The sequence below is a fragment of the Scyliorhinus torazame genome, chromosome 6 (genome assembly GCF_047496885.1).
Source record: "Scyliorhinus torazame isolate Kashiwa2021f chromosome 6, sScyTor2.1, whole genome shotgun sequence".
NCBI lineage: Eukaryota > Metazoa > Chordata > Chondrichthyes > Carcharhiniformes > Scyliorhinidae > Scyliorhinus > Scyliorhinus torazame.
Window position 1 is genome coordinate 50,749,595 of NC_092712.1, and position 20,353 is coordinate 50,769,947.

General features: G+C 48.9%; 1 protein-coding gene across 3 annotated transcripts in view; it reads left to right on the plus strand.

Annotated features, from left to right (window-relative positions):
• dpp6a (dipeptidyl-peptidase 6a) overlaps positions 1–20,353 on the plus strand; it is a 1,922,242-nt gene that overhangs the window by 1,791,663 nt on the left and 110,226 nt on the right. For all 3 annotated transcript variants that reach the window (XM_072508192.1, XM_072508190.1, XM_072508191.1), the window contains exon 17: positions 7,535–7,582. In XM_072508192.1, coding sequence (XP_072364293.1) covers positions 7,535–7,582 — 48 coding nt within the window. The remainder of the gene's footprint in view (positions 1–7,534; positions 7,583–20,353) is intronic.

Genomic DNA, 20,353 nt, shown 5'->3' on the forward strand with positions numbered 1-20,353 from the left:
CATGCCGTTCATGTGTTAATGCTCACACAGCTCACGTGTTAATGCTCACACAGCTCACGTGTTAACACTCACACAGCTCACATGTTAACGCTCACACAGCTCACGTGTTAATGCTCACACAGCTCACGTGTTAACGCTCATGCAGTTCATGTGTTAACGCTCACACTGTTCACGTGTTAACGCTCATGCAGTTCATGTGTTAATGCTCACACAGCTCACGTGTTAATGCTCACACAGTTCACGTGTTAACGCTCACACAGTTCACGTGTTAACGCTCATACAGTTCATGTGTTAATGCTCACACAGCTCACGTGTTAACGCTCACAGTGCACGTGTTAACGCTCACACAGCTCACGTGTTAACGCTCATACAGTTCACATGTTAACGCTCATGCAGTTCATGTGTTAATGCTCACACAGCTCACGTGTTAACGCTCACACAGCTCACGTGTTAACGCTCATGCAGTTCATGTGGTAACGCTCACACAACTCACATGTTAACGCTCATGCAGTTCATGTGTTAATGCTCACACAGCTCACGTGTTAACGCTCACACAGCTCACGTGTTAATGCTCACACAGCTCACGTGTTAACACTCATACAGCTCACGTGTTAAAGCTCATGCAGTTCATGTGTTAATGCTCACACAGCTCACGTGTTAACGCTCACACAGCTCACGTGTTAAATATGCAAAATATTTCAACACATGATGATGTGTTGTGCAGGTTGGTTCGATGTGGACTGCACTCGATGCAGGGAAGTTAGAAACAGACGTCTAACACAAGAGAAGATCCAACACTGTTTTATTCAACTAGATGAACTGCTGTACATATTCAGCTGTGGGTCAACACTAGACTGATCTGACTAGTGACCTTGCAGTAGCCTGACCAGACTTACTAGCTACCTCATGGTGTTTGTGCTTGCTAGCTCGTGGACTCTGACTGTCTCAGTGGCTGGGTCCCGAGAGCGGGAAACCTAGTGCCCTCTGGCTTTATAGTGGTAGTGTCCTGTCTGGTGATTGGCTGTGCTGTGTTGTGTGCTTTCTGGTCATCCTATGTGTCAATCACTGCCTGTCTGCATCTCATTATATACATGAGTGGATATTATGACATCTTCCCATTTTTATTTGAGTTAAATAAATACTGACGTGTGTACATATATATATATATGCCTGACTATATCCAAACGGTGATTGAACAAACGTATATACATAGGAAGGTGTCGATAGTGCAGATACATGGCAAACTAAGCAATATTTACAAGAGTTAAGTCGATGGATTCAGTCACAAAAATTTACAAAAGTTAAGTCTACAGATTCAGTCTTTGTGGTGGGCGACGAATTCTTGTCGATCGCCGCAGAGGTGGATCAGGAGCCGCCTGCACGTGGAGAGGTGGGATCGCTGCCATTGCGGTGGTCGTGTGGGCCGGCAGGATCACTGGCAGATCGGTGGCCTTGTGGCAGGGTACGTCCGGAGGAAGCATGATAGCCGGCGGAGCACTGCGGTCAGGTGATGGGTGTGGAACTCTTCGCAATGCCCGTGTGTTGCGCCGTAGCAGGGAGCCATCAGCCATGCGAACAATGAAAGACCTCGGGGCAACTTGTTTGACAACAACAGCTGTGGCTGACCAACCGCCCTCAGGCAACTGGACGCGAACATGATCGGCTGGAGCCAGCTCTGGTAAATCCGTGACATGTGCATCATATGTGGCCTTCTGTTGGGCCCAGGACTGCTGCACTTTTTGTAGTACCGTGAGGTGGTCAAGGTCTGGAACATGGATGGCTGGAACTGTGGTCCTCAGAGTGCGATTCATGAGCATCTGCACTGGAGACAACCCAGTGGACAGTGGGGTTGCCCTGTATGCCAGCATTGCCAGGTTGAAGTCGGAGCCTGAGTCTGCAGTTTTGCACAGCAACAGCTTGACAATATGGACCCCTTTCTCAGACTTCCCGTTTGATTGCGGGTAGTGGGGACTGGAGGTAACATGACGGAAGTTGTAGGACTGTGCAAAATCAGACCATTCTTGGCTGTCAAAGCATGGGCCGTTGTCGCTCATTACCGTGAGTGGTATCCCGTGCTTGGCGCATGTTTCTTTGCAGGCTTTGATGACCGCCTTCGATGTGAGGTCGGACAGTTCCACCACTTCTGGGTAACTGGAGAAGGAGTTGACCAGGAGTACATAGTCACACCCTCTGGCGTGAAAAAGGTCTACACCTACTTTGAACCATAGAGAGGTCACGATCTCGTGCTGTTGCAGTGTTTCCTTGGGTTGAGCCGATTGAAACTTCTGACAGGTGGGGCAGTTGAGGACCGTGTTGGCAATATCCTGGCTGATGCCCGGCCAGTAAACCGCCTCCCGAGCTCTGCGTCAGCATTTCTCGACTCCAAGGTGACCCTCATGGCGTTGGCCCAGCACCATAGCCTGCATGCTTTGAGGAATAACGATCCTGTCGAGTTTCAGAAGGATTCCCTCCACAACCGTCAGCTCGTCTTTAACATTAAAGAATTGGGGACATTGTCCCTTCTGCCAGCCATGGGTAAGGTGCTGCATCACACGCTGCAGTAAAGGAACCTTGGCCATTTCCTCACGAATTTGGACCACCCGTTTGTCAGAGGCTGGGAAGTTGGTGGCACACAATTGCACTTGCGCTTCTATGTGGCAGATGAAGTCACCTTGTTCACACGGTGTGGTGATGGAGCGGGATAGGCCATCTGCAATGATCAGCTCTTTGCCTGGCGTGTAGACAAGTTTGAAGTCATAGCGGCGGAGTCGAAGAAGAATTCGCTGTAACCGAGGTGTCATGTCATTTAAATCCTTCTGGGTTATGTCGACTAGAGCCTGTGGTCCGTTTCCACCGTGAATTTCGGCAGGCCCTAAACATAATCATGAAACTTGACTATTCCTGACAGGAGACCCAGACACTCCTTTTCGATCTGGGCATACCGTTGCTCAGTGGGCGTCATGGCCCTGGTGGCATATGCCACTGGAGCCCAGGACGAGGAGTCATCTCGCTGGAGGAGCACCACCCCAATGCTTGTATCAGTCGATATCTTGGTTTCCTTAGTTGGGTCGAAGAACGCTAGAACCGGGGCTGTGGTGAGCTTTGCCTCCAGCTCACGCCATTCCGCTTCATGTGTGGGCAGCCACTGGAATTCCGTTGACTTCTTGACGAGATGGCGGAGGGCCGTGGTGTGGAATGCCATATTGGGAATGAATTTCCCTAGAAAGTTGACCATCCCAAGGGAGCGGAGGACCACCTGCTTGTCCTCCGAGGTCTTCATGGCGTTGATCGCCAAGACCTTGTCGGTGTCTGGCCGCACACCCTGCCACGAGATGTGGTCGCCTAGAAACTTTATATCAGATTGACCAAATGAGCTCTTGGCCCTGTTGAGCTGGAGACCATGTTCATGAATTCGCTGGAAGACCTGCTTGAGGCCTTCCTCAATGTGTTCCTGGGGCGTTCTGGACCAGATGATCACGTATGTCCACGTATATTTGTACCCCCTCGATGCCCTCCATCATCTGCTCCATGATGCGATGAAACACTTCGGAGGCAGATATGATACCGAAAGGCATGCGGTTGTAACAGTAGCGCCCGAACGGGATGTTAAACTTGCACAGCTTGCGACTGGACGCGTCCAGCTGTATTTGCCCAAAACCCCGCGAGGCGTCCAGCTTAGTGAAGAATTTGACATGAGCCACCTCACTGGTTAACTCTTCATGCTTCGGGATCGGGTAGTGCTCCCGCATGATGTTGCGGTTTAGATCCTTGGGATCAATGCAAATGCGGAGCTCCCCTGATGGCTTCTTTACGCAGACCATGGAGCTGACCCAGTCTGTTTGTTCCGTGACGTTCGAGATGATGCCCTGGTCTTGGAGGTCCTGTAGTTGCTTTTTCTGACGATCCTTGAGGGGCGCCGGCACCCGGCGTGGTGCATGGATTACAGGGGTGGCGTTCGGCTTGAGCAGTATTTTGTATCGGTACGGGAGCGTGCCCATTCCATCAAATACACTGTGGTACTGCGTGATAATGGCATCTATGTCGGCTTGCAAATTTCCATCGGGCGAGGCCGTCGCCGGTGATGATGACATGGTGTGGACTCGCTGAACCAGGTTCAGGAGGTTGCAGGCGCGAGCACCGAGCAGGGATGCTCTGTCAGGCCCGACGATTTCAAATCGTAAGGTTGCCTTGATCGCCTTGTTTTTATACCCCTAGTTGACACGAGCCACTGGCAGCTATGGCATTGCAATTGTAGTCAAGGAGCTGGCAGGCCAGTGGAAGAATGCTTGGTCGGGCCCGGATGCTGTCGAGGTCGGATTGTCAGATGAGGTTTGCAGACTCACCAGTGTCCAGTTTAAATCGGATGCGAGCCTTGTTAACTGTGAGGACAGCACACCACTCGTCGTCAGGATCCACACTGAGGATCGAAAGGCGGTGCGCAGGTGTGGTGGAGGCCAGTTCATGTGTGGTTATGATGCCCACCCGATATGGAGACTTGAGGCAGGCAGCATCAGGGTCCGTTGGGCTGTCGGGATCAGAATCTGGCATGCCGTGTTGTATTGAGCGGATACTTCTGTGCCACAGCTGGGATCGCTGGCTGCTGAGCGGTGGAGCGGATCTGCAGAGGGCTGCGTAGTGGCCATGCTTGCCACACTGGAGACATCGGCATCCTCTTGCCGGACATTGCTGCTTTAAGTGGGCAGAGCCACAATTCGGACACGTCATGACGCTGACGTCAGCGCGATCCGTGCGCTATCGCGCATGTGCAGTGCGGTCGGCCGACGTACGCACCTGCGCAGTCGGGTTTTGGTCTCGTCGTCCACTCGGTCGTGGCGCACATGCACAGGGATCCGAGAAAAGCGCGCAAAATGGCCACTCTCCTCGATGCTCAGACCCTGCATCTGTGCAATGGCCTGCACCCGTTCTGCTTTGCAGTTTCTGCCGCCCTGATGTGGGAGTAACGATTCTTGACATGCTCATGGATAACGCACGTCTCAATAGCGACAGAGAGAGTCAACTGTTTGATTTTACGGAGCTGCTGCCGCAGGGAGTTGGAGTGCACCCCGAAAACGATCTGATCCCGGATCATGGAATCAGCCATCGAGTCATAATTATATGACTGCGCTAGGATGCGGAGATGGGTCAAGAAGGACTGAAAAAGTTCATCCTTACAATGAAGCCTCTGCTGGAAGATGTACCGTTCAAAGCTTTCATTCACTTCAATGTCGCAGTGGCTGTCGAACTTCAGCAGGACTGTTTTGAATTTAGTTTTGTCTTCGCCGTCGGCAAATGTAAGCAAATTGTAGATATGGGTGGTGTGGTCCCCCGCAGCGGAGAGAAATAGCGCGACCTTCCTGGCATCCGATGCTGCCTCGAGGTCGGAGGCCTCGATGTACAAGAGGAACTTTTGCTTGAAGATTTTCCAGTTGGCGCCGAGGTTGCCGGAGATGCGGAGTTGCGGAAGAGGCTGGATGTTTTCCATTTCGCTGGTCGATGCTGATTCACTCGAGGTAGGTCCATCAAGATCAATATCACTCTGGTACCATGATGTGTTAGGCAGGTTGGTTCGATGTGGACTGCACTCGATGCAGGGAGGTTAGAAACAGACGTCTTACACAGGAGAAGATCCAACACTGTTTTATTCAACTAGATGAACTGCTGTACATATTCAGCTGTGGGTCGACACTATACTGACCTGACTAGTGACCTTATGGTAGCCTGACCAGACTTACTAGGTACCGCATGGTGTTTGCACTGTGCTAGCTCGTGGACTCTGACTGTCTCAGTGGCTGGGTCCCGAGAGAGTGGGAAACCTAGTGCCCTCTGGCTTTATAGTGGTAGTGTCCTGTCTGGTGATTGGCTGTGCTGTGTTGTATGCTTTCTGGTCATCCTATGTGTCAATCACTGCCTGTCTGCATCCCATTATATACATGAGTGGATATTATGACACATGAGGGGCTGGATTCTCCGCAGCCCCGCTCCGAAATCTTGGGCGGAATTCTACGCAATCGGTGCGATGTCCGCCGACCGGCGCCAAAAACGGCGCAAATCAGTCCGGCATCGCGCCGCCCCAAAGGTGCGGAATCCTCCGCATCTTGAGCGGCCGAGCCCTAACCTTGAGGGGCTAGGGCCGCGCCGGACTGATTTCCGCCCCACCAACTGGCGGGAAAGGCCTTTGGTGCCCCGTCAGCTGGCGCGGAAATGACTTTGCCGGGTGTCACATGCGCGGGAGCGTCAGTGGCCGCTCACGGCATCCCCGCGCATGCGCAGTGGAGGGGGTCTCTTCCGCCTCCGCCATGGTGGAGACCGTGGCGAAGGCAGAAGGAAAACAGTGCCCCCACAGCACAGGCCCGCCTGCGGATCGGTAGGCCCCGATTGCGGGCCAGGCCACCGTGGGGGCACCCCCTGGGGCCAGATCGCCCCGCGTCCCCTACAGGACCGCGGAGCCCACCCGCGCCGCCTTGTCCCGCCGGTAAGAGAGGTGGTTTAATCCACGCCGGCAGGACAGGCATTCCTGCAGCGGGACTTCGGCCCATCCGGACCGGAGAATCGCCGGGGGGGGGGGCCCGCCAACCGGCGCGGCGCGATTCCCGCCCCCGCCAAATATCCAGTGCCGGAGAATTCGGCAACCGGCGGGGGCAGGATTCACGCCAGCCCCCGGCGATTCTCCGACCCGGCGGGGGGGTCGGAGAATCGCGCCCCTTGTTCGGCGCGGGGGCGAAGAATCGATGTTCCTGACCGAATCGGGTCCGGTGATTCTCCAGCCCCCGGAGAATCACTCGTCTGCGAAATGTGCCGTGCGGCTGGGGGACCGTTGTCAGAAGCCCTCCCAGTGATAATCCGCTCCCGACCGGCCGAGTTTCTGACGGCATAGAACTAATTTGGTATGGCCGGTCGGGGCTCTCGCATGGGCGCTGGTGGGGGGTGGGGGGGGTCAAGCACCGGGGGAGGGTGGGGGGCCTTATGGGCGGCCGGGACAGCGATCGGGCCAGTCTGATGCAGCGGCGCGCGGCCGATCGGGGTGGCGTGTTGGTCCGCGGTCCGAGTCCGCCATCGCATTCGGCGCGGCCGCTGGAGTCCATCGGCGTGGGCATGCGCGGACTCGGAACCGGAAGTACGGGGTCCCATTACCGCAGCCAAAGCTGCGTGAAGCTCCCCGCGTCCCTGACAGCACCCAGAAGGTAAGTGAATCGACCTTTAATTTTTGCAGGAAATTGGGGAGTGAAACGCCAGCGTTTTTACGCCGGCGAGGCGACATAGCCCCATTTTTGGAGAATCCAGCCCGAGGTATCAATCATGCTTCTTAAATACTTTACAAGACAGGCAGTTTGTTTTGCTTCTTGTACATGTTAAAAGCACAATTCTAATTGTTGGATTCGTTATTGTTATTACCCCAGAGAAAACATTTGGCTCTTGTTCTAGACATAAAGCGCACAAATTAATCACCTCCTTCTCTAAAACTGTCCCATTTAGCTTCATGTTTTCTTTTTCTCCTTCAGAGAATCTATGTAAACTACCTTCTTTATCTTCACAGGTCCAAGAGTCCCGAGGGTCACAGTTCACAGCACCAGAGATAGACACAGTAAGTAACCACTTTTTACCTTGACCTTGCAGGATCGCACTCCCAAGTCCAACTGCTGACTTGACCTTTTATTTTAATTCATTTATGGGACATGGGTGTCGCTTGCAGGCCAGCATTTATTGTCCATCCCTAATTGTCCTTGAACTGAGTTCCTTACTCGGTCATTTCAGAGTTGACCACATTGCTGTAAGGAGGCCGGATTTCCTTCCCATAAAGGGCATTACCAGGTGGGCTTTTACGACAATGGTTTCATGGTCAGCATTATACTTTTACTGAATTCAAATTTCACCATCTGCCGTGGTGGGATTCGAACCCAGGTCCCTAAAATATTGCCCTGGATCACTAGTCCAGGACAAACACATTAGAAATTCAGGCCTATCGCTAATGAGGCAGTGAATTGAAATTGCCAGATTCAAACAACATTTAACCCGAAGAGGAGGTGTATCCAAACTCGAGGTGCACCTGTTGGTTGTGAACTGCCTTAGGACATCCCGAGGTCATGAAAGGAGCTGTATAAATACAAATTATTTGTGAACATGTGTGTGTTTATGTGATGAACGGTTACTGCATTACTGTACCCTTATCATCATGTAAGGTGATGTCCCCTTTAAGACCGGGCTTGGAACCCTGGGGGACTCTGCCTCTGACAAATCCCAAATTTCTTTACCCGTCAGTCTGGCCTCAATAAAATTCGAGATGGATTTGCAGGTACAGCATTAGTTATTTTGTTTGGCTTGCAAGCCTGATTCATTTCACAGAAGCATAGGACACATCCAGTTTCCTACACCCCGGAAAGCGAATGAACAAAGAGACAAAGGGATTTCTGCAAATAAATTCAAATGGTATCAAGTTACACATACAGGATTCCCATAGGTCATCCTATACCCCTCCTGACCTGGTCATACATTCTGATTGGCTCACTTCTCACCTCTGGCTCCTCGCACCTGTGAGTCGTATATAAGGGGCCGCCTTGTGGGCGGCACCCGTCTCGGCACCAGGCTAGCTCTTAGCTTATTAAAGCCTTCTTTACCGTTTTACTCTCTCAGCGTCGCTATTGAGGGTACAACAATTTAACTGCCAGTTGCAATGTGCGGCACAGTGGTTAACACTGCTGCCTCACAGCGTCAGGAACACAGGTTCAATGTTGTTGAACACCTCCATCAGTCTCCTCTCAACCTTCTCTTCTCTACCCTAAACTGCTCACTGAAATGGCCTGTCAAACCACTGGCACTGGTTCAAAAAGAAGGTCCAGTAACTGCTCAGGGAGTTAAAATGTCAACCGTGTCCATACATGGAGAATTAGGCAAGTTGTGAAATTGCCTGAGACGTTATGCGCCTGCTTGCTATGAAAAATACAATAAAACATTATTTGGAACAATGATTCCAAAGAACTTTGGTGACCTTTGAGTTGAAATCACACTGTGCAATATTGGTACTTAATGCCTTTGCATGAAATTCCTCTGCTACATTAACCTTTATCACAATGCAAGTTTCATGGACTGCATGAAAATATTCATTATTATTACAGTATTAATATTGCACGCACAACTTCATCCATTTATTTTCAGTGGGAGCTGAATGGTTTATTCATGGTAACATCTGGGTTAGCAAACACATCTTTCGTTGCATTCACTCTTAGGATTTGAAAGCAGAGGCTGCATTAATTGCACATCCCCAGTTGCCCCGAGAACAAGATGAAACTTCTTCCAAATTGTATGTTTAGGGATTATTTATACACTTAAGTCAGATTAGGGCACCAGGTTCCCTTCTCAGGTGGGTTTTACGGCAAAGTTGCAGCATTTGTGGTCTGTTTTTGTTTTCAATTTTTCTGATTCCCTACCCGACAAATTAGAAATTTATTGAATTAAAATGTACAGCTTGTCTAACTGGGATTTGGACTCGTGCTCCCTAGGTTTTTTTCCATTTGTTCACGGGATGTGGACATCGCTGGTTTGGCCAACATTTCCTGCAAATCTCTAATTGCCCTTGATAAGGTGGTGGTGAGCTGCCTTTTTGTTTCCAATTAAGGGACAAATGTACAAACTCCATACGGACAGTGACCCGGGGCCGGGATTGAACCCGGGTCCTCAGCGCCCTGAGGCAGCAGTGCTAACCACTGCGCTACGGTGGCGCCCGTGAGCTGACTTCTTGAACCGCTGCAGCCCCTGAGGCGCAGGTACAACTGCAGTGCTGTTAGGGAGAGAGTTCCAGGATTTTGGCCCAGCGACAGTGAACGAGCAGCGATATATTTCCAAGCCAGGATGGCGTGGGCTTGGAGGAAACTGGTGCATTTCCTCGCATCTGCTGCGCATGCCCATCTGAGTGTTAGAGGTGACAGGTTTGGGAGGTGCACTCGAAGGATCCTTGGTGAACTGCTGTCGCCCATCTTGTACATGGTACACACTGCTGCCACGGTTTGGTGGTGGAGGAGTGAATGTTTAACGTTTTGGATGTTCATTCTCTCCAGTTAGGTGCGAGGTTGCATGTGTCATTTGGAATCCAATTGGTAGCGAGCTATCCCCTGATTTCTTTTGCCCTCAATTATTACCAGGGGTCCTTGATGCCGTGCTCAATCAAACGCTGACTTGATGGCATGTGTAGTCACTCTCACCTCACCTCTTGAGCTGAGCTCTTGCGTCTATGTGTGGACCAAGGCTGCCTGAGGTCTGGAGCCATGAGGCCCTGGCTGTGAGGCCCAAACATAGCATTATTAGAGTGGCATGGTAGCACAGTGGTTAGCACTGTTGCTTCACGGCACCAGGGTCCCAGGTTCGAATCCCACTTGGGTCACTGTCGATGTGGACTCTACATGTTCTCCCCGTATCTGCGTGGGTTTCCTCTGGGTGCTCTGGTTTCCTCCCACAAATCCCGTGCTTGTGAAATGAAATATGAAATGGAAATGAAAATCGTTTATGTCACAAGTAGGCTTCAATGAAGTTACTGTGAAAAGCCCCTAGTCGCCACATTCCGGCGCCTGTTCGGGGAGGCCGGTACGGGAACTGATCCGTGCTGCTGGCCTGCCTTGGTCTGCTTTCAAAGCCAGCGATTTAGCCCTGTGCTAAACCAGCCATTGGACATTCTGAATTCTCCCTCAGTGTACCCAAGCGTGCGCCGGAATGTGGCGACTAGAGAATTTTCACACTAACTTTATTGCAGTGTTAGTGTAAGCCTACTTGGGATAATAATGAAGATTATTATGAAGTTATTGCTGAGTACATGGGGAGGGATTCTCCACTCCCGCGCCGAAGTGCCCACGCCGTCGTGAACGGCGTCGAGATTCATGACAGCGCAAAACGGCCCCTATCCCGACCGATTCAGGGCCCGATAATGGGCTTGGAGCGGGGCCGCGTCATCTACACATGCCAGGCCTTGTCGCCGCGTAAAGGCGGCGCCGCATACGTGACGTGGCCGGCGCCACATAACTGGCGTCAGCCGCGCATGCGTGGTTGCCGTCCTCCCCGAGTCCGCCCGCAAGGCGGACGGATCTTGCGGGGCTGCGGAAGGAAGGAGGTCCTCCTTCAGAGAGGACGGCCCGACGAACGGTGGGCACTGATCGCGGGCCACCCCACATTTGAGGTACCCCCGGTGCAGAATCGTGGGAGGGCGTCGGACCGGCGTCGCGGGAAATTTTGGCGGTCCAGGCGATTCTCCCAACCGGCGCGGGAGTGGAGAATCTCGCCCACTATGTTTGAAAGTTCTGTCAATGACACCTTCCATCGCTTTACTGGTGATTGGGAGAAGACAGATGGGGCGGCAGTTGACAAGATCAGATTTGTCCTGCTTTTGGCAGACAGGACATATCTGAGCAATTGTCCACATTGTCAAGTAGATTCCAGTGTTGCCGCTCTATGCTGTGTTCAGTGCATTCAACTCTTTCTTAATAACGCATGAAGTCAACCTGGTCGGCTAGAGATTGGCATCTGTGATGCTGGGGACCTCAATAGGAGGCAGTGATGGTTGATCTACTAAACTACCCAGACTTTCTGGGTTGTCACCATCCAGAGGAATCCACCAATGAATACCTGCCCTTGCTGTGTAATCCTACGAGTCGTGCCTGCCACAGCCCCTTCCACATTTAATTGGAGTTGCGGGTGTACTGCAGTTAGAAGTGCTGCTCACTTCCATTTCCACCATCTTGATTCACACCCCTCTTATTAAATTCCACCCTCAGACACGAAAAGCAAGGACAAGCCACGCTTTCCTCTCATGACTCTTCAAAGCCACCCTGTTTATCTTGAAAAGTCAGCTGCAGCAAGTTACAACCGTTGACCCTTAATTTTCTGAAGGGCCAACCATACTCCTCCTCAGCATATCCAGCAAAGGTCAATGGAAAGTTTAATTTTATCGTAATTGTCAGTAACAAACTACATGTTCCAAATGAAGAATTAGTCTTAACCCAAAGCAAACAAATTGACTTCAGTGAGTCGTAGCTTCAGTGCAGTGATGACAGTCAGCGACGGAATCAATTGTCTCTCATTTGTAATCAAGCAAATTAGAAATGCCATTTGCTGGCAATTGCTGGAAAAGCAGTCAAGTTTCACATTACAATAAGCTGCATTGGAGAAAATGTTGAACCCGATAGCTAATGAACTCACTGAGGGTCTATACAATACAAGCAATTTGCTCATACATGCCAGAATAAATTAAAACTGTGTGCGAGAGAAAAGAAGGCAATTTGCAGAAAGGTATCCTGTTATTATGATACACAGTGAGCAAAATGCAGGCCACAATTTAACTAAAAGGGAACAATATCCCATAACGAGCATGTTTCTGAGGCGTTCAAATCAGGCGACCCTGACGTATACAGGAAATCCAGGTACGACCTCTGTAGAGCCATCCAGGATGCCAATAGAGAATATCAGACCAAGCTGGAGTCACAGACTAGCGTTACAGACTCTCGGTGGTTGTGGAAAGGCCTAAACAACATAACGGGCTACAAAGTGAAGCAGAGCAGTATCTCCAGCAGCAGCCCACCCTGCCCCGATGAACTCAATACATTCTATGCTCGGTTCGAGCAGGAAACAATTGCCCCAGCAGCCCAAAACACACCCATACCCACTGTCACACATTCCTGAAAGTGAACCCTCGGAAGGCGACGGGTCCGGACGGGATCCCTGGTCATGCACTCAGAGCCTGCGCGGACCAGCAGACAGATGTGTTTGCGGACATCTTTAACCTGTCCTTACTCCGCTCCGAGGTCCCCACCTGCTTCAAGAAGACCACCATCATACCGGTGCCAAAGAACAACCAGGCAACGTATCTCAATGACTACTGCCCGGTTGCCCTGACATCAGTCATAATGAAGAATTTGAGAGGTTGGTCATGAAGCGCATAACCTCCATTCTCCCAGAACGCCTCGATCCACTGCAATTCGCATACTGCTGCAACTGCTCCACAGCAGACGCCATCTCTCTAGCCCTACACTCATCCCTGGAGCATCTCGACAACAAGGACTCCTACAACAGACTCCTATTTATTGACTCCAGCTCCGCCTTCAACACCATAATCCCAGCCTAGATCATAGCAAAGCTCCAAATCCTAGGACTTGGCTCCTCACTCTGCAACTGACTCCGTGACTTTCTGACCCACAGATCACAATCAGTAAGAATAACCAACACATCCTCCACAATAGTCCTCCACACCAGGGCTCCACCAGGCTGCGTACTTAGCCCCCTACTATACTCCCTGAACACACACGGCTGCGTGGCAAAATTTGGCTCAAACCCAATCTACAAGTTTTCTGACGACACGACTATAGATTCATAGAATCTAAAGTGCAGAAGGAGGCCATTTGGCCCATCGAGTCTGCACCATCTCTTGGAAAGAGCACCCCACTTAAGCCCACACCTCCACCCTATCCCCATAACCCAGCAATCCCATCTAACCTCAGGGCAATTTAGCATGGACAATCCACCTAACCTGCACATCTGTGGACTGTGGGAGGAAACCGGAGCACCCGGAGGAAACCCACGCAGACACAGGGTGAACGTGCAGACTTTGCACAGACAGTGATCCAAGCGGGAATCGAACCTGGAACACTGGTGCTGAGAAGGCATAGTGCTAACCATTATGCTACCGTGCTGCCCCTAGTGGGTCGGATCTCGAACAACGACGAGTCAGAACACAAGAGGGAGATAGAGAACATAGTGGAGTGGTGCAGTGACAACAATCTATCCCTCAATGCCAGCAACACGAAAGAGCTGGTCATTGACTTCAGGACGCAAAGTACTGTACACACCCCTACCTGCATCAAAGAGGTAGGTTACGCAAACACAGCATGTACAGACAAGCCACTGGTGCAAGATGATACTTTGAATGCGAGTCTTTGCAGGTAATTAAGTCTTTACAGGTCCAGACCGTGCGACTGGAGAGAGGGATAATCACAGGTTAAAGAGTTGTGAATTGTCTCAAGCCAGGACAGTTGGTAGGATTTTGCAAGCCCAGGCCAGAAGGTGGGGGTTTAATGTAGTGAGACACGAATTCAAGGTCCCGGTTGAGGCCATACTCATGCATGCGGAACCTGGCTCTGTTTCTGCTCGGCGGTTCTCGTTGTCGGGTGTCTTGAACGAGCTTTAGAGAACGCTTACCCGAAGATCAGAGGCTGAATACCTGACTGAAGGGGACATTCCTGCCTGGTGATTGTCGCACGATGTCCGTTCATCACCAGGCAGAAATAATCCCTTCCAGTAGGGGAACCCTTCAGCAGTCAAGGTTATATACAGAGAGTGCAGTCAGTGTATAAAGGATTAAATACAAGGGTGTGTCAGTGTGTACAGGGTTGAATACAGAGAGTGCAGTCAGAGTGTACACGGTTATATACAGAGAGTGCAGTCAGAGTGTACAGGGTTGTATACAGAGAGTGCAGTCAAAGTGTACACGGTTATATACAGAGAGTGCAGTCAGAGTGTACAAGGTTGTATACAGAGAGTGCAGTCAGAGTGTACAGGGTTATATACAAAGCGTGCAGTCAGAGTGTACAGGGTTATATACAGAGAGTGCAGTCAGAGTGTACAAGGTTGTATACAGAGAGTGCAGTCAGAGTGTACAGGGTTATATACCAAGAGTGCAGCCAGTGAGTGCAGTCAGAGTGTACAGGATTATATACATGAAGTGCAGTTAGTGTGTACAGGATTATATACAGAGAGTGCAGTCTGTGTGTATAGGGTTATATACATGGAGTGCAGTCAGTGTGTACAGGATTATATACAGAGAGTGCAGTCTGTGTGTATAGGGTTATACACATGGAGTGCAGTCAGTGTGTACAGGATTATATACATAGAGTGCAGTCAGTGTGTACAGGGCTATATACAGAGAGTGCAGTCAGAGTGCACAAGGTTGTATACAGAGAGTGCAGTCAGAGTGTACAGGGTTGTATACAGAGAGTGCAGTCAGAGTGTACAGGGTTATATACCGAGAGTGCAGTCAGTGAGTGCAGCCAGAGTGTACAGGGTTACATACCGAGAGTGCAGTAAGAGTGTGCAGGATTAAATACATGGAGTGCAGTCAGTGTGTACAGGATTATATACAGAGAGTGCAGCCAGTGTGTACAGGGTTATATACCGGGAGTGCAGTCAGTGGGTACAGGGTTATATACAGAGAGTGCAGTCAATGTGTCCAGGGTTATATACATGGAGTGCAGCCAGTGTGTACAGGAATATATACATGGAGTACAGTCAGTGTGTACAGGATGATATACAAGGAGGGCAGTCAGTGTGTACAGGATTATATACATGGAGTGCAGTCAGTGTATACAGGATTATATACATGGAGTGCAGCCAGTGTGTACAGGATTATATACATGGAGTGCAGCCAGTGTGTACAGGAATATATACATGGAGTGCAGTCAGTGTGTACAGGAATATATACATGGAGTGCAGTCAGTGTCTACAGGAATATATACATGGAGTGCAGTCAGTGTGTACAGGATTATATACAGAGAGTGCAGTCTGTGTGTATAGGGTTATACACATGGAGTGCAGTCAGTGTGTACAGGATTATATACATAGAGTGCAGTCAGTGTGTACAGGGCTATATACAGAGAGTGCAGTCAGAGTGCACAAGGTTGTATACAGAGAGTGCAGTCAGAGTGTACAGGGTTGTATACAGAGAGTGCAGTCAGAGTGTACACGGTTATATACAGAGAGTGCAGTCAGAGTGTACAGGGTTATATACCGAGAGTGCAGTCAGAGAGTGCAGCCAGAGTGTACAGGGTTACATACCGAGAGTGCAGTAAGAGTGTGCAGGATTAAATACATGGAGTGCAGTCAGTGTGTACAGGATTATATACAGAGAGTGCAGTCAGTGTGTACAGGGTTATATACATGGAGTGCAGCCAGTGTGTACAGGAATATATACATGGAGTGCAGTCAGTGTGTACAGGATGATATACAAGGAGGGCAGTCAGTGTGTACAGGATTATATACATGGAGTGCAGTCAGTGTATACAGGATTATATACATGGAGTGCAGCCAGTGTGTACAGGATTATATACATGGAGTGCAGCCAGTGTGTACAGGAATATATACATGGAGTGCAGTCAGTGTGTACAGGAATATATACATGGAGTGCAGTCAGTGTGTACAGGAATATATACATGGAGTGTAGTCAGTGTGTACAGGAATATATACATGGAGTGCAGTCAGTGTATACAGGATGATATACAAGGAGGGCAGTTAGTGTGTACAGGATTATACACATGGAGTGCAATCAGTGTATACAGGATTATATACATGGAGTGCAGCCAGTGTGTACAGGATTATATACATGGAGTGCAGTCAGTGTATACAGGATTATATACATGGAGTGCAGCCAGTGTGTACAGGATTATATGCATGGAGTGGAGCCAGTGTGTACAGGATTATATACATGGAGTGCAGCCCCTGTGTACAGGATTATAAACATGGAGTGCAGCCAGTGTGTACAGGATTATATACATGGAGTGCTGTCAGTGTGTACAGGATTATATACATGGAGTGCAGTCAGTGTGTACAGGATTATATACATGGAGTGCAGCCACTGTGTACAGGATTATATACATGGAGTGCAGCCAGTGTGTACAGGATTATATACATGGAGTGCAGCCACTGTGTACAGGATTATATACATGGAGTGCAGCCAGTGTGTACAGGATTATATACATGGAGTGCAGCCACTGTGTACAGGATTATATACATGGAGTGCAGCCAGTGTATACAGGATTATATACATGGAGTGCAGCCAGTGTGTACAGGATTATATACATGGAGTGCAGCCAGTGTGTACAGGATTATATACATGGAGTGCAGCCAGTGTGTACAGGATTATATACATGGAGTGCTGTCAGTGTGTACAGGATTATAAACATGGAGTGCAGTCAGTGTGTACAGGAATATATACATGGAGTGCAGTCAGTGTGTACAGGATGATATACAAGGAGGGCAGTCAGTGTGTACAGGATTATATACATGGAGTGCAGTCAGTGTATACAGGATTATATACATGGAGTGCAGCCAGTGTGTACAGGATTATATACATGGAGTGCAGCCAGTGTGTACAGGAATATATACATGGAGTGCAGTCAGTGTGTACAGGAATATATACATGGAGTGCAGTCAGTGTGTACAGGAATATATACATGGAGTGTAGTCAGTGTGTACAGGAATATATACATGGAGTGCAGTCAGTGTATACAGGATGATATACAAGGAGGGCAGTTAGTGTGTACAGGATTATATACATGGAGTGCAATCAGTGTATACAGGATTATATACATGGAGTGCAGCCAGTGTGTACAGGATTATATACATGGAGTGCAGTCAGTGTATACAGGATTATATACATGGAGTGCAGCCAGTGTGTACAGGATTATATGCATGGAGTGGAGCCAGTGTGTACAGGATTATATACATGGAGTGCAGCCCCTGTGTACAGGATTATAAACATGGAGTGCAGCCAGTGTGTACAGGATTATATACATGGAGTGCTGTCAGTGTGTACAGGATTATATACATGGAGTGCAGTCAGTGTGTACAGGATTATATACATGGAGTGCAGCCACTGTGTACAGGATTATATACATGGAGTGCAGCCAGTGTGTACAGGATTATATACATGGAGTGCAGCCACTGTGTACAGGATTATATACATGGAGTGCAGCCAGTGTGTACAGGATTATATACATGGAGTGCAGCCACTGTGTACAGGATTATATACATGGAGTGCAGCCAGTGTATACAGGATTATATACATTGAGTGCAGCCAGTGTGTACAGGATTATATACATGGAGTGCAGCCAGTGTGTACAGGATTATATACATGGAGTGCAGCCAGTGTGTACAGGATTATATACATGGAGTGCTGTCAGTGTGTACAGGATTATATACATGGAGTGCAGTCAGTGTGTACAGGATTATATACAGAGAGTGCAGCCAGTGTGTACAGGATTATATACATGGAGTGCAGCCAATGTGTACAGGAATATATACATGGAGTGCAGTCAGTGTGTACAGGGCTATATACATGGAGTGCAGCCAGTGTGTACAGGATTATATACATGGAGTGCAGTCAGTGTGTACAGGATTATATACATGAAGTGCAGTCAGTGTGTACAGTATTATATACATGGAGTGCAGTCAGTGTGTACAGGATTATATACATGGAGTGCAGCCAGTGTGTACAGGGTTATATACATGGAGTGAAGCCAGTGTGTACAGGATTATATACATGGAGTGCAGCCAGTGTGTACAGGATTATATACATGAAGTGCAGCCAGTGTGTACAGGATTATATACATGGAGTGCTGTCAGTGTGTACAGGATTATATGCATGGAGTGCAGCCAGTGTGTACAGGATTATATACATGGAGTGCAGTCAGTGTGTACAGGGCTATATACAGAGAGTGCAGTCAGAGTGCACAAGGTTGTATACAGAGAGTGCAGTCAGAGTGTACAGGGTTATATACCGAGAGTGCAGTCAGTGAGTGCAGCCAGAGTTTACAGGGTTACATACCGAGAGTGCAGTAAGAGTGTGCAGGATTAAATACATGGAGTGCAGTCAGTGTGTACAGGATTATATACAGAGAGTGCAGTCAGTGTGTACAGGGTTATATACATGGAGTGCAGTCAGTGTGTACAGGATTATATACAGAGAGTGCAGTCAGTGTGTACAGGGTTATATACATGGAGTGCAGTCAGTGTGTACAGGATTATATGCATGGAGTGCAGCCAGTGTGTACAGGAATATATACCGGGATGCAGTCAGTGTGTACAGGATTATATACATGGAGTGCAGTCAGTGTGTACAGGAATATATACATGGAGTGCAGTCAGTGTGTACAGGATTATATGCATGGAGTGCAGCCAGTGTGTACAGGATTATATACATGGAGTGCAGTCAGTGTGTACAGGGCTATATACAGAGAGTGCAGTCAGAGTGCACAAGGTTGTATACAGAGAGTGCAGTCAGAGTGTACAGGGTTATATACCGAGAGTGCAGTCAGTGAGTGCAGCCAGAGTTTACAGGGTTACATACCGAGAGTGCAGTAAGAGTGTGCAGGATTAAATACATGGAGTGCAGTCAGTGTGTACAGGATTATATACAGAGAGTGCAGTCAGTGTGTACAGGGTTATATACATGGAGTGCAGCCAGTGTGTACAGGAATATATACATGGAGTGCAGTCAGTGTGTACAGGATGATATACAAGGAGGGCAGTCAGTGTGTACAGGATTATATACATGGAGTGCAGTCAGTGTATACAGGATTATATACATGGAGTGCAGCCAGTGTGTACAGGATTATATACATGGAGTGCAGCCAGTGTGTACAGGAATATATACATGGAGTGCAGTCAGTGTGTACAGGAATATATACATGGAGTGCAGTCAGTGTGTACAGGAATATATACATGGAGTGTAGTCAGTGTGTACAGGAATATATACATGGAGTGCAGTCAGTGTATACAGGATGATATACAAGGAGGGCAGTTAGTGTGTACAGGATTATATACATGGAGTGCAATCAGTGTATACAGGATTATATACATGGAGTGCAGCCAGTGTGTACAGGATTATATACATGGAGTGCAGTCAGTGTATACAGGATTATATACATGGAGTGCAGCCAGTGTGTACAGGATTATATGCATGGAGTGGAGCCAGTGTGTACAGGATTATATACATGGAGTGCAGCCCCTGTGTACAGGATTATAAACATGGAGTGCAGCCAGTGTGTACAGGATTATATACATGGAGTGCTGTCAGTGTGTACAGGATTATATACATGGAGTGCAGTCAGTGTGTACAGGATTATATACATGGAGTGCAGCCACTGTGTACAAGATTATATACATGGAGTGCAGCCAGTGTGTACAGGATTATATACATGGAGTGCAGCCACTGTGTACAGGATTATATACATGGAGTGCAGCCAGTGTGTACAGGATTATATACATGGAGTGCAGCCACTGTGTACAGGATTATATACATGGAGTGCAGCCAGTGTATACAGGATTATATACATGGAGTGCAGCCAGTGTGTACAGGATTATATACATGGAGTGCAGCCAGTGTGTACAGGATTATATACATGGAGTGCAGCCAGTGTGTACAGGATTATATACATGGAGTGCTGTCAGTGTGTACAGGATTATATACATGGAGTGCAGTCAGTGTGTACAGGAATATATACATGGAGTGCAGTCAGTGTGTACAGGATGATATACAAGGAGGGCAGTCAGTGTGTACAGGATTATATACATGGAGTGCAGTCAGTGTATACAGGATTATATACATGGA